This window comes from Cucumis sativus, chromosome 4, assembly GCF_000004075.3.
Source record: "Cucumis sativus cultivar 9930 chromosome 4, Cucumber_9930_V3, whole genome shotgun sequence".
NCBI lineage: Eukaryota > Viridiplantae > Streptophyta > Magnoliopsida > Cucurbitales > Cucurbitaceae > Cucumis > Cucumis sativus.
Window position 1 is genome coordinate 14,472,010 of NC_026658.2, and position 14,533 is coordinate 14,486,542.

The 14,533-nt window shown below is 29.9% G+C and overlaps 1 protein-coding gene across 2 annotated transcripts; it reads right to left on the reverse strand.

Moving 5' to 3' along the window:
* Positions 1-8,315: 8,315 nt before the first annotated feature.
* Positions 8,316-13,493, reverse strand: LOC101217659 (ras-related protein RABE1a). 2 transcript variants are annotated; one of them, XM_004142036.3, is made up of 9 exons: positions 13,334-13,493; positions 13,079-13,186; positions 12,515-12,587; positions 12,328-12,428; positions 10,438-10,503; positions 9,536-9,633; positions 9,390-9,452; positions 9,217-9,309; positions 8,316-8,622 (listed from the first exon to the last, which is right to left on the reverse strand). In XM_004142036.3, the coding sequence occupies exons 2-9, from the start codon at positions 13,149-13,151 to the stop codon at positions 8,539-8,541; spliced, it is 651 nt and encodes a 216-aa protein (XP_004142084.1). In that variant the 5' UTR covers positions 13,152-13,186; positions 13,334-13,493; the 3' UTR covers positions 8,316-8,538. The 2 variants fall into 2 exon arrangements, with proteins under 2 accessions (XP_004142084.1, XP_031740471.1); XM_031884611.1 differs by having other exon boundaries at positions 13,079-13,225; positions 13,334-13,428.
* Between the last annotated feature and the right edge of the window lie 1,040 nt (positions 13,494-14,533).

The following is a 14,533-nucleotide window of genomic DNA, read 5'->3' on the forward strand; positions in this document are numbered from 1 at the left end:
AGTAGAAAATCGGTTAATAAAATGGAAAACTATCAAACGAATTAAAATATTTACAAATATAAAAAAAAATAACGCGATCAACTATAGATTACGCTAGGCTTTGATATTCAAACTATAGATTACGCTAGGCTTTGATTACCTGCAACACCAAATCTTTTAGTTGCTTCGAATTGTATTTCATATTAAAGTTGCTAGCAACATGATGAAGACAATAACAATGGCATGCTCGAGGTTCACTCCAACCCACCTCTTCATTGTTAATGGCAAAAGAATGCCTCTATGCCTATTAGAGATCAAGAAAATATCAACTCGATCAGTACGTATTGACGCAATGCATGAAGAAACCATAACCAACTGGAGGCGTTTTCCCTTCCAATAGCAAGTGCAAGAAAAATATATGACCATTTGCATCAATAGATAAGACAATTAACATTTTGCCCTTGTACTTTCCATACAAACATCAATCTGAATTAATGGCCTACAATATTTGAACTCTTCAACCAAATGACCAAAACCTCTTCCAAAAATAGTCGTACCAGGGTACATTAGATGAAAGAAAATATCAATCAACGCGGGTTTTAGGATTATAATGTACAATGACTCTCAACCAGTATGGAAGTTCGTTATATAGTTTCTCCCAATCACCAAAAACAACAATAAGTGTTTTTCTCATTGCTTGTCATACTCGTATGTACTTGACACTGTAATTGTACTATTGTTTTATTATTTTTCGAACAATGACACAATAACACTAGGATCAACTCTAACCATGTTTTGAATTTCAACACTCATGAATTTAGAATCAAGTTGTGTTAAGTGTTAATACGACATAGTTTTCTCCTTCGAGCCTAGTAATTTCAAACATTATATGGCCTTACGCCTACTTCCACATAACCTTCAGTTACACTAATCTTTCCACTGTTTGCATCCAACATACCAAATACTTTGGTTTGATTCAATTACAACAATTTTGTAGTGTTCTGTCATACAATACTATCTTCTTTACAATCAAATAACATTCCCTTTTGAATTAAACAAGATGTGTCTACAAATACATTACTATCTTTCAGTGTATACCATTGTTCACAAACAGAATTCACAATGTCCCAATCTATTTGTGTAAATATCTCAAATAGTATCATTTCATTTTCTTGGTCTATATTTTTTTCATTTCTAAATAATTCATCAACCTCTACATCTACACTATGTTCATCATTATCAAGTTCAAGAATAACTAGATCTTCAGGTCGCATTGACATATTTATTCAACTATTAAATATCAGGACTACTAGGAGAGATACATCACTCTAATTAAACAAAACATAATAGTTCAATACCCAAATTCAAACTCTACATATGCCTATATTGCATTTAAACTCTATAATGCCTAATCAATACATGAATTGAATCCCTAACTTTTACGAAAAGAATGTCATCATTGTATGAATTCAAGCCCTAAAACAGGTTATTCAAAGATGAGTCTAAATTTCTCACTCTCTTTATTCGTGAACCTACCATATTAAACAATATCTCACATATATTAGCATTTAAAATATCCTTAATCCTCAAAATTCAAAGTACCTAAAATTAATTTTTTTTTCTAAAACCAAATAACATATCTAAAATCAAATAATTTCCTTAAAATCAAAGAACATACGTAAAATCAAATAACAAACCGAAATTCAAATAATTTTTACAAAAAAATTGTGTACCCGATCCACGACTTAGTTAAATTCACCAAAAAATCAAAGTATAATACAATAAAACCATACAAGAAAAGAAAATCAACATACCTTCTGAACAATGAAATCAGAAAAGGCAGAAAGAGAGGGGAGGGAGACTTTTTTTCGTGAAGGTTGGCTGGGATGAAGGCTCTTGGTTGCTAATTTTTCGTGAAAGATGAAAGGATTGTTGAGTTTTTGTGAAGGATGGAAGACATAATCTTGAAGGAATGAAGGAGTTTTTGTGAAGAAGTAAGGCAAAAACGTTAAGGATGGAAGGCAAAAGGCTCAACGGTTAGGTTATAAAGTGACAAAGTCGTGTAGGTACACGACTTCCTTGTAAAGTCGTATACCCGGTCCACGACACCCTGCATGGAAGACAAATGTGGCAGTTCAAACAATAGTTGACTACCAGAGTGGATAACATGTGAGCGAAGTCGTGTATCGAGTATACGACTCCAGTCGCACGTCGTAGATTGGGTCCAAGATTTTGGCCCGTAAATGTATGCCTTATCCACGATTTAGCGTAGTCGTGGATTGGATACACGATTTCGCGACTCTATATTTTACATTTGTTTTCCACCTACCTTATTTCTGTCATTATATTTTTAAAATGCATTATTAAAAAAATTCCTATAGTTAACATAAAAATGTCTAAAAACAAGAGTAAATTAAAATTCTTCATTTAAAAAAAAATAAGTTAATGAGTCATTCAATCATATCAAACTATTTTGCTATAAATATCACAGTCTGTTTGTGATAGATTACGAGATGTCCATATAAATACAAGTAATAGTCTATTTTGATATATCGCGACTATCGTATTAAGACATTTTTTTTATATTTAGTAAGCATTTTAGTTCATTTTACTATATTTAAAAATAGCCCTTACATCAATTATATTAATCAACTAAGTTAAAATATTTTTTTTTAATTAATTGTATAACCTCTTTTCTTTTTCTTTCTCGAAATCCATATTACTACCATAGAATATATCCAACCAAATACATAATTAGGTTTGCAAAATCGTATAAAATAAAACTATGGTTAAATCAAGAAAATTACACCTTATCAAAATGTCTAAAATTAACAAACAAATTGCCCACAAAACTAAAACAACCAACACCTCAAATAAATAAATAAAAATGGAAATTCTATTAATAGATATTAATTTCATAATTTATTTAAATCACTAAACCAATTATATCTATATATATATATATATATTGATAGACTTAGAGATAAATCAATAAATAATTACCACAATAATAAATGTGATGAATTCCAACAAATATATTAAGGAAAATTGTCATTAATAGTAAAAAAAAAAAAAAAATTTAGCAAAGATATTTAAATGGACAAAAGAAAATTCGATAGAATTTTTATAATTTGTAAAGTATTTTAATATTTTGCTATTTTTTAAAAGACGTTAATATTTACCTTTATTTATTTATTTAAAGAAGCAACACCAAAAGCTACCACTTCTATGTCTCTTTACTTTATAAACTTTACTTAAAATTCATATTAATTAATTTATAAATGGCAAATAAGTGCTTTTGAGATAAACTATTGACTCAATTATAATTAAATAAACTAAAGTCTTTTTTTCCTTTCTTTATTTTTCTTTTTTTCTCTCCCTTTTTCTTTTCCTTTTGATCATTCTCCAAATTCATGTTAACTATCGTTGATTGCTTTGTTAAAAAGCACTTTATTATAAATTTTTATAGTTAATTATATTTTTATATTTTTTTTCTTAAATAAGATATTTGAGGGATTAAATCTAAGTTTTATTAATATGGTAATTTAACCTAAATTATATTATTACTCTGTAGTTATAAGTAATAAATGTAATTTTTACTATCAATTGTATTTTCTTTGCAATTACATTTTAAAATTACCCAAATTAATTTTGGATCTTTAGAAGATTAATTTTATAATAAAAAGGGTAAGAATTATGATAATTAGACCCCTTTTTTTGTTCATGAAATGACTCAAAAAGCTAATATTTGTATTTGTAATTCTTATTAAGAGATTTTTCATTAGAGTGAAATTGTCTTTATCTTCCTACGCCTTTTGTCATCTGACCCATTTCCTTCTCACGTCAATATATATATATATATATATAATATAATACCAAATCCATCAAATCCCATCTCACATTATGTAATTTTGTTAAATACATCAATCACATATATATTTAATTATAGAAACTTATCAACTTAGTTTCTATTAACAATTTAATCTCTGATTATGAAAATTCAGTTTAAAATCAAGTATCCACTTTTATTATTATGTAACGATTTTGTTTTATGATTTAATTATGTATATATTCTCTGTCAATTTGTGTATTATAATTGATACCAATCATATACTCTTTCTCAATAAACAATATCTTAAAACCTCTTATTTGTTATAGTATTTACTATATGTTAACGTTTTTACTATTTGATATTTGTTATTTGTTATTTTTTGTTGTAGTGATTATCATTTGCCTCTCAAGTTTAAATAATCTACCCTCAAATTTAAATAATTTATACCACAAATATATATTTATAATAGTCCAAATTAAAATAATCTATCCAAAAACAAAATCTATTATAACTAAGTATAATAATAATATAGAATTTCTCAAACCCACCCTAAATTGTTACTTTAATACAAAATTAAAATACAATATTTTGTAACCCATAAGTTGATTACCATTTTAAATCAGTCCATTCAATTTGAAATTTGGATCAACCTATAATTACAAAATCTTAGTAAATCCTTATATAGTTAGTAGGTCAATAGTCGTTTTATAAACATGTGAATTCATATGTATGCATTAGAAAAAAAAAAAAAAGATTGATATGAGTTCATTATTGTTATTATTATTATTTAGTGGTAGATGAATTTAGCTAAAGAAACTTTAGAAGTATAAATTGACCAAATTAAATGAATTTTAAAATATAATAAAATTTGAGCATCTTAGCTAATAATAATTATGAATAATAAGTAAATAATAAATTAATTTCTTGAAAAAAAAAAAAAGAGAATAGCTTATGAAATTAACTATTTTGTATTTTTTTTAAAAAATCATAATAAATATCCAAAAATCAATTCGCCACATAAATGAAACAAAGAAAAGTTGAAAATAACATAAGTGCATAATCTGCCCTCACAAAGCACTAACAAAGATTAAATAAAAATCAAAGCAAAGCAAAGCAAATAGTTCAAATTATTCATTTGGTCCCATAATTGTATGAACTTTTACTAGTTGTCCACCACCATTCATTTCTTCATTTTCATTTTACTTTCCTTTTAATTTCTAATTACAAAAAAACAAAATTAATATTTAATAAATATAACAAAATTAATTATATGTTTTTCATTGACCTAAATTATAATTCAAATGTTAATGTGTCACTAATAATTAAAGGTGGTTCAAACTTTTAAAAAATAATCATGTCAATTCTTCCCATTATCTTATTCTAAATTGACAATAAATGAATGATGTGGTTTCAACTATGTGTATTAACCTCTCGCATTTAAAATGTTTATAAAATTAAATTAAATAAACATTTATTTTCGGATGTCAATTTTATTCCCTTTTGATATATATAATTTAATTTTATGATTTATTTTCCATTATTTCCTTCGTGTTCTAATAATTTATAACAAAATTAGTTAATCATTATTAGCTTACATCATATAATATAATAGACAGTGAATAGTAAATCAAGAAAATAGCCTAAATCACTATTAAGATACTTACTGTCTTCCTCTAAATTTCATTTAATCTACTAAGCATTAAGTTGGAACAAATTTGAATGTATAGAAACAAAAATGATAATTTATTAAACAGATTTTAGAGACTAAAAGTTAATTTGTCGAAGATTTGAGATTTGGTATGTGTATGGTGAAGCAGGCGGCGTGGTTGGTTGTTTCTTTGGAAATTCAATTGGTAATGTAATCTGACATATTTTCCTTTCCACTTTCCACCACTGCTTTTGGTTGTTTAGTGCTTTCTACCATCTCACCATTTCACCTTATTGGCTAATCACTTTTGAAAATTCATTTCATACCCTCTTTTTTCTTTTCCCTTGTGGATGGAAAGAATTGAGCCAAGTCTTCTTCCATTCTTTATTTTATTGGGCAAGATATCCAATTATTGTTTGGATATCTGTTTGGTTCATACTTGATGTTGATGGTAAATTTTATTAAACAAAGTTTAAGTATGATGTATGATTTATTTTGTTTGTTTTGGAGGAGGGTTAATTCAATTTGTTAAAACTTTAAGATTAAATTATGTTGGAAGGTATAGAAACATATTAATGTTAATGAAAAATATACGTGTTTAAGTAAATCTAAGTTCACACGTAAAATCTAACGAAATATAAAAAATTGTAGCATCAATGATAATTGACATGTCATTTACTTCCCTCTCTTAAACTTTCATACACAATTGTTATACTCAATCCAAAAAATACACGCCACATGTTCACAATTATGCAGAGTGAACTCATCTTTTGTTCATTAGTGTTTGATCTCTCTTTTTCTTTCCCTTTTAGTTTTAATTTGATTGTTGCATTCAAATAATAAATTTAATTGAAATCAAAAGTACCGAGATCAATCTATATGGATTTACCTTAAAAAATTTAATCCAAACACGTCTTAAAAAATAGAAATATACAGTTCTTTAGTTGTAAAGTGAAAAATTCAAAAAGCAATTCAATTTTGAATTTAAAATAGAAATTAAATTTAGATACTCATTGGAGTTTACATTATAGTACCATCTAAATTTCAATTATTGGTATCTTAGGAATCAAAATCAAAGTGAACTAAGAATCATGTCCAAAGGGAAGACACCCTATCATGCACATGCTAAGATATATTGGGCTAGACATGATCTATTTGTAACATGTTCTCAAAGTGTTCATAATTTTCTTTTTCTAAAAAAAGTTATTCTTGTTCATAGAATGCAGAAAAATAGTACCAAAGATGTTAAAAAGGAGATTTATTAAAAATCCTAACATCCTACTTCTCAACGTCACCCCGTCACCCCACTTATATTTCATTGGTGCTCTTAATTCAATCCACGTTTCAAATTCATCAGGTTAAGCTATCGTTTTATTCTTAATAAAGTTATTATTTTCTTATTTCATATATTGTAAATGGTAAAACTAGTAAAAAAATTTACAAAATATAGCAAATTTTCAAATTAATAAACATGAATAGAGGCTTGTAGAGATGTATTAGTGTCTATAATTGATAGATTGTGAAATTCTATATTTTATAAATATTTTTAGTTCATTTTGTTTTTAAATTTAGATATTTTACTACCATAAATACAACAATTTAGTTCTTAACCATAGGTATACTTTTTGAATATATATGTGAGTGTGTGACTATGTGAAGTCATTGGTTGATTAATGATGGAAAAAGATCAACAGGATCTAGGAAGGGAGGACTAAGAAACAAAGGAAACTACCACAAAGAAAATAGCAAAAGGGCATGCAAGCTAAGACATAATTCATAGCAAACGAAATATTTTTGTAGATCGCACTCCTATTCATATATTGACATGTTATGAAATGATATTAATTTATTTCATAGAATGAATTTTTATCACACGGTTCTAGTGTACCTAAACTGATTTCGTAGTACAGAAATTGTACAGTAAAAACCTGACCACTTAATAAGATAATGGTACCGTATTTTCCAAAAAACTTCGATAATGTTTTACGAATTCAGCAATCCATTATGAAGATGTTGCATTGATGCAATCCATCAAGGGAATAAGAACAAAACAATTAATATATAAACAACAAAAGATCATGATTGATTTGTGGATATGGGAAGTACAACAACATAAGAGGTCCCAGCCCATTTATGCACTGATTCCAGCCTATTCCAAATGAAGAAAATCTAGAGCACTTAGTCCTTATGACCTATTAATTAGTTATTGAGACTAAGTTTTCTTTATTTTACCACTTGATCAATTCATAATATGGTCTCCATGATAGTTGACCATAGGAAGAATTATTCATACTACCTCCCCCTCCATTCCATTGATAACTTATCATGTTATAACATTTAAAAATAATGTAGGCTCCATTAAATAAATTGATATATAATATAAATTATGATGGAAGTACTACTTACTACAATAATACTATAAAATTTTCCGGGTGGTGGGGACGAGGAAAACATGGAATAACTGCAAGCAAGGAAAGGGGAATTTTTTTCCATGGAATAGAAAGATATGGAAGGTTAAATAGAACCTGGTGTGGTGACGTGGACCACTTCCATTTGCCGGCAATCATATGAGAGAGCTTTTCCATTAGTCAAGAAATGAGAGACTGCAAAGCTGCGAGAAGAAGCTTAAGCAGAGGTATTCGTCTAAGTGGCTAATCGATATTAATGTCTTGAAGAAAATAGAGATAGAAGACAGTGGTAATTAGTAAAAGCAGCAGCTCATATTCAGGCTTACTCGAGGAAGTCATCCAACAGAGATATCACCACGAGCAAGCCTTTCATTTCAAATATGGATGAGCTGCTATTTCTTTTCCAAGCTGGATCGAATAAAATTTGGATGAAGAATGAGGTAGAGTGTGTTCGTAGAAAATCAACTAATATATAATTAATTTCTCAAATAAGGATTATCTGTCTGTTGTCATTCACACTGAGATTAGCACTAGTTGGTGAAAAAAATATGATAATGAGAACTGATACAAGCAGGCGGCACTGATATAGTTGTGACATGACCGACCAATCGATAGTTTCCACAAATGATTCCTTAAGAATGTACCCTTGAGATCCCATCGATGCGACTTGCTTAAGAACCGCAGCATGCCGATCTTTGAGCAGCTTGAGCAGCTCCTGCCCCCTGATCTGGTTGATTAATCTTGATTGTCTGAGGCTGCAATATCCAAAAGTAGAATTACTATGAATCACGTTGAGAGAATGCCGCCGAATTAAAGCCTATGTATTGTGCAAACTTACATAATCGCAAGGCACAACAAACTAGTAAAAACATCATATGAAAGAAAAGAAATAATAAATGTTTAGAAAAAATATATAAGACAAATTGGGGGCTTTACAAAAACTTAATATCGTCAGAGGGCAAAGAAGAAAGTAGTAAAATAATTGAACTAGTAGGATACTTGAGATTTTACAAAAAGTAGATGTTGATATCTCACTTTGGTCATTGGACAAAAGATCTAAATATTTAGATTATGCGATTACTTCCACCTACAGGTACTTTTAAAGGAACAAGTTTCTAGTAATTTTTTCTCATTTAAGTTGAGAATTTCTCCTCCACTACAACTTCAAAAAAAAATTCATTTGATTATGATTTTTTTATTATATTAAAATAATTTTTCTTCAAAAACAAACAAACAAAAACAAAACAGATGTTGGATCATCATTTCGATTTTGATTTGTTTTGAAGGGTTAGTAGCAGTACAGATGCAACATGAGAATATAGCCAACATCGTGATTTAAAAGACTATACCTCAGCTTTTGAATCAGTATCAGCGAGTCTTTGTTTAATATCCCTAGCTATTGAGAAGAAAACTTCTTCCACATTTAAGTTCGTCTTGGCACTCTGTAAAACATAAGAGTTTTAGAATAGAATGTCCCACCAGATGTATATGATAATTTTCCAAGCCAAGATGTATAACTCACAGTCTCAAAGAACTTGATGCCATATTCATCTGCAAGAGCTTGACCTTTTGAGGTGGGGACAGCCTGAAAAAATATTCTTGTCAAAAACATCTCAACTGAGCTGGAAAATACAGGCAGGAAAACAGATGGCAAGGGAAGGAATTTACCCTTTTACTCTCATCCATGTCAGCCTTGTTACCAACCAGTATTTTGTTAACATTGTCCGAAGCATGTTGTTCAATGTTACGAATCCAGTTCCTAATGTCTGCAGAAAGAAAACAGATTAGTTCCATAAAGCTAGGAGAAGCTAAAGAAGATTCATCGTCTACGAAAATTGTTTCCAAAATGAAACTTTAATTCATGCAGTGATAGAAAAACATTCCAATCTTTTCAAATATCACGGTAAAAATCAATGGGATATAAAGAATTAGGAAATGTTTGGAAGGCAACCTAAAAACAGAGATTTGAAAACAAAGAATCAATGAAAACATAATTGTATTTCACCCTCAGTTATGTCTTTGGTAGCAATTCAGAATTTGGATTTCAATTTAAACAACAGTTCAAGATGTGTTTGATAATATATTTATGAACTCCAAAATTAGTTGTAGTAACCCACTGAATATTAAGTGAAATATAAACAATTATTAATTAATTTAAGAACATGATTTATCTAAAAGTATTTGTACACTTAATACTTTCTAATATTATATCATTTATAACATATCCCGATTTGACAAAAATGAATTGTGATTATAACATGAGAAAAACATATTTATTAACCTTTATTTCTTTTGATACAATTCTATATTCTAAAATTTCAAATTCAAAATTTGGATAACAACAAAAGTTAATTTCAGAATTTGCACCATTTGGATCACAAAATTAAAAAAAAAAGTCTTCAAGAACAACTCAGATTGCCTATCAAGTGCATATTCGTTAAAGACAGTGAATCTGAAGCATAAAGCAGAATCTAGATCTTCTATCAAACAGACCATTGGAGACTTAAAAGGAGATACACTAAAACACAACAATTGAAGCTAAAGAAGGCAAGGAAAGGAACAAGCATTACTGTTAAATGACGACTCATCAGTTACATCGTACACAAGCAAAATACCCATGGCTCCGCGATAGTAAGCTGCAAAGGATAAAAAAGGTGGAGAATTAGTTAATAAACGTGGGGAAGTATACAAAAATAAACCCGAGCTATCACCAAAACCTGCAAATATGTTGCATTTCAGTCCCATCACTTAAGAATCTTGAGTCTATAAGTGGCAGCTCAAAAACTGCGCAAAGCATCCCTAAGTTGTAGGGTTCCTTACCTTTTTTTCTAAGAAAAGTCGAGGTTCCTACATTTAAATCCTTGAGAACTTATAATTTTTTCAACTATGCTCCAATTTTATATACTAGAATTAATTACAGAAATACTACTTTAAATTTGAGAGCTAGAGTAACATTAATAATTGGACAATCTAAATCATACTTGATGTGTGATACATACTTGAAAATAACTATTAATTTACCAAAAGAAAAAGAAACGTGCAATTAAAATAGTTAATCAAGGTCTCATTTGCATTTGTGGTTGATAGAATTGGCATCAATTGTCAAAGAATGGGCAATGGGTGAAGAGCAGGGGTGAGTATGATAGATCGAAAGACCGAGCCGACCAACCAAACCGAAGTCGGTCGGCAGAGAATGAGAGGTGTTGGTTTGAAAGAGTTCCAAATCGAGATGTTTCAGAAAATATTTTCATAGAGTTAAACCGACTGACGGACAGTCGAGGTTGGTTTGAACATTTACTAAACCGACCATAGTCGGTTCAGTGGCGGTTTAGTTGAAAAACCGACTCCGACCGTGATGATCACCCCTAGTTAGGAGATAAAGTAGGGCAGTTTCCCACCACTCTCATATTGAGCAGACTTTTCAACCGCCTGAATAAAGAACAATTGAACTGGACTCTTACACTATCCATGAAGATCAACTGAGATAGAGGCAATGTTTAAATTATACGATCCAAGTAAAACTAAAATACTGGAATTAGGTGAGAGGTATGCTACCGTTTAGTTCAATAGTGTGAGCTTGTAGCCCGAACAGGGGCAACAAAGTGGTTGAAGGTCAGTCCCATCCAAAAGTAGGGTCTTTATATGATAATCTCTGGCCTGCCTGTTCCAAGTAGGGAGTTAGACCTTGGGCTTTGGGAGAAGACTTGAAGCCATTGCCACTAGAAATGGAGGGAACCATGTGAGGCTGGTTTCACTGAGCAACATCACCTCCCGCTCTCTTCAGTGAAAGGATGCGTGTCGGTCCTTGGTAGCCCAATAATGTCCCGTGGGAAGTTCTCAGCCTAACAACCACCTTTTGATTTCCGCTCTCTCTCAAAGGTAAGAGGCATGCGATCGGATGATATTATAGTTCAATGGTGGTTTTTGCATTTTTTTTCTCTTAAAATTAAAATAAAAAATTATCTAGCAATTTTGATGAAAAGTACAAATAATATTTATTTGAGCCCATATGATAATGGGATCACAAAAACTAAAATTATAGACAGCAAGGAATCAAGTTCTCAACATGCGAACTAATCAAAATACCTAAAAAGAGAGGATCCAGATTCAACAAGTCCGTTTTCTTTTCTTTTCTTTTCTTTTCTTCAAAGAATTCAAATGGAGTTGGAGAGGGAAAATTGAACCCTTAACCTACATAGGAGGGGTCCTTATAAACTTTACTTAACCAATTGAGCTACATAGAAGGTACAAGTCATTAGATTTAATATATTTGATTCTATAAACTTAGCAACGTTAAATACTGATAAAAGATATTGAGATATTTAAGTCCAACCTATAGAAAAAAAAATTAAGAAAACATACACATGTTCCTAGGATACCATCCCAAAAACATTGATCACCTCGTAACATCACAACAACAACACAAGATAATACAGTCAGCTTGATGTTTCGAAACTAACCAGTAGTAATTGTTCTAAACCGCTCCTGACCAGCAGTATCCCAAATTTGTAACTTGATCCTTTTTCCATCCAGCTCTATGGTCCTTATCTTAAAATCAATGCTGTAGAAGAACGTTCAACCTACTCAATCAAAAATAATGTGGGAAAACCACATACTCGTAAAAGTAATAGCTTAACAAACACCTACCCAATGGTTGTGATGAAACTCGTAGTAAAGGAACCATCTGAAAAACGCAAAAGAAGACAACTCTTCCCCACACCTGAAAAGATAACATTCAAACAATGAAGAAAAACTCCATTTAAGACAACCATACAAATTTCCACCATAGGCTCTCACAAAAAAATCCAAGCAACACCATCTCACTCACATCATCTTAAGTAATCAAACCAAATTTCAACCTATTCTAAATATAATCCTAATCCAACAGTTCCATAAAAATTCTTATAAAAATCCAGCAAAATACGTTACACATATGAAGCAAATACGAAGTCAACAAAAAAAAAAATTATACACATTCCAGGAAATACCAGGCTCGAGCAGATACCAAAATGCACATTATACCGTAATCAATTTATAATGGTCGTGAATCAACCAAAATTAAATTTAAAAAATTACATACATTACTTAAAAGAACTAGCTCAACGCTGGATTAAGAACAAACAAATCAGGATGATCAAATTAATAATAAAAAAAAACAGAAATAGAAATAGAAATGGAATAATGCGGTGGAAGAGTGAAGAATTGACATACCACTATCACCGATGAGGAGAAGCTTAATGAGATAATCATAATCGGCTCGAGCCCTTGCAGGAGGAGCAGCCATGGATGTGGAAAGAGAGTAGAAAGCAAAAACAAACCCTAGAGAGAAATAGTGAACCAAAAGTGAAAGGATTACAGCTACAACAAGGAAAAGGAAACAAATCTAAGAACAGAAACCAAACAGAAAAAATGATTTGGATTGATTTATATATATGATTTTTGCTCTTTTTTTGAAATTAAAATTACCGGATCAAAGAAGAAATGGATGAATTTAAGATCTGAGACACGAAGTAGAGAGAGAGAGAGGGAAGAGGGAAATCGTCGCGTGTAACGCCAGCACTGGACGGCCGTTGAAATTTTAGACCCGGTAAGGGGTTTGTATGTGGACGGGTACATGTACTGTTTGGTGATTGAGGTTTGTTGGTCGTTGGATTTAAATAACGTGGAGATCTTTTTTGATCTAACGGATGGGTTGTGAGAAAATAGTTGAGAGGAAATTGAGAGACGACGTCGTTTCTTTAGTAGCTTTAATTCTCCCCAAATTGTTAGTGAAAAAATCGCGGTTGGCATACGGCATACGCGTGTCGACTTCAAATAAGTAAGATCTTAGGATATTTTTTTATTTTTTTTTGTTTAATTTTTTTAAATATTGACAATTTAGGTAATTTCAAAGAGCTGATTGAGTCGGTAAAAAACTTTATTAACTCACATCAACTCACGTTTCTCACTTTGTTATTTGTTTCAACTCCTCCTATAATTTTGCTAACCAAACACTCCAACATTTTTTAAATCAAATTATTTATAAAAATACAATAAAATTTCAAATTTTATCAATATTCATAAACTCTAAACTCTAATATCAATATAATCTTAAATTTTATTAAATTTTATACATATTTTCATCCGTTTTTTATTTATAATAATCTTAATGTATTAAATTATTAAAAAGGGAAAAATATCTCTAACATAAAAGAGATGTTTTCAACTCTAATAAAAGCATTTGACTTTTTTACCATTATAGCAAACAAAAATCTATAATCATAGGTTGTGATAGGTTTACATAGATGTTTATCTTTAATGATAGAAATTAGAAATTGATACATGCTAAAAGTATAATTTTAGTGTATTTATAAATATTTTCAATCATTTATATTTAAAATAATTTTTCAAAATCAATCAAACACGTATATAAACGCACAAAATAATTCTTTAAAAAAATGTATGGTTATTTGGAAATGGTAATATTAATAATAAAATTGGGAGGGGAGGGAGACTTAGACTTCTTCCAAGGTCTAAATTAATCTTTTATTTTCAAATCTCAATAAGCAAGTTGTGTTGATGTTATATAAATTCCAATTTGCCCATTAAAAATAGTTGAATTATATTAAGTATTAGACTATAATGTAAGAGATTTAAGAAATATTTTGAAAACGAAAAAATGTAGCT

Excerpts from the sequence above, each read along its gene's own strand:
- LOC101217659 (XM_004142036.3), bottom strand. The coding sequence starts at position 13,151 with ATGGCTGCTCCTCCTGCAAGGGCTCGAGCCGATTATGATTATCTCATT. Across the intron at positions 12,429-12,514 it reads AGTTTCATCACAACCATTGG|CATTGATTTTAAGATAAGGA; the intron begins GTAGGTGTTTGT and ends GTTCTTCTACAG. Across the intron at positions 8,623-9,216 it reads ATACTGATTCAAAAGCTGAG|CCTCAGACAATCAAGATTAA; the intron begins GTATAGTCTTTT and ends TGGATATTGCAG.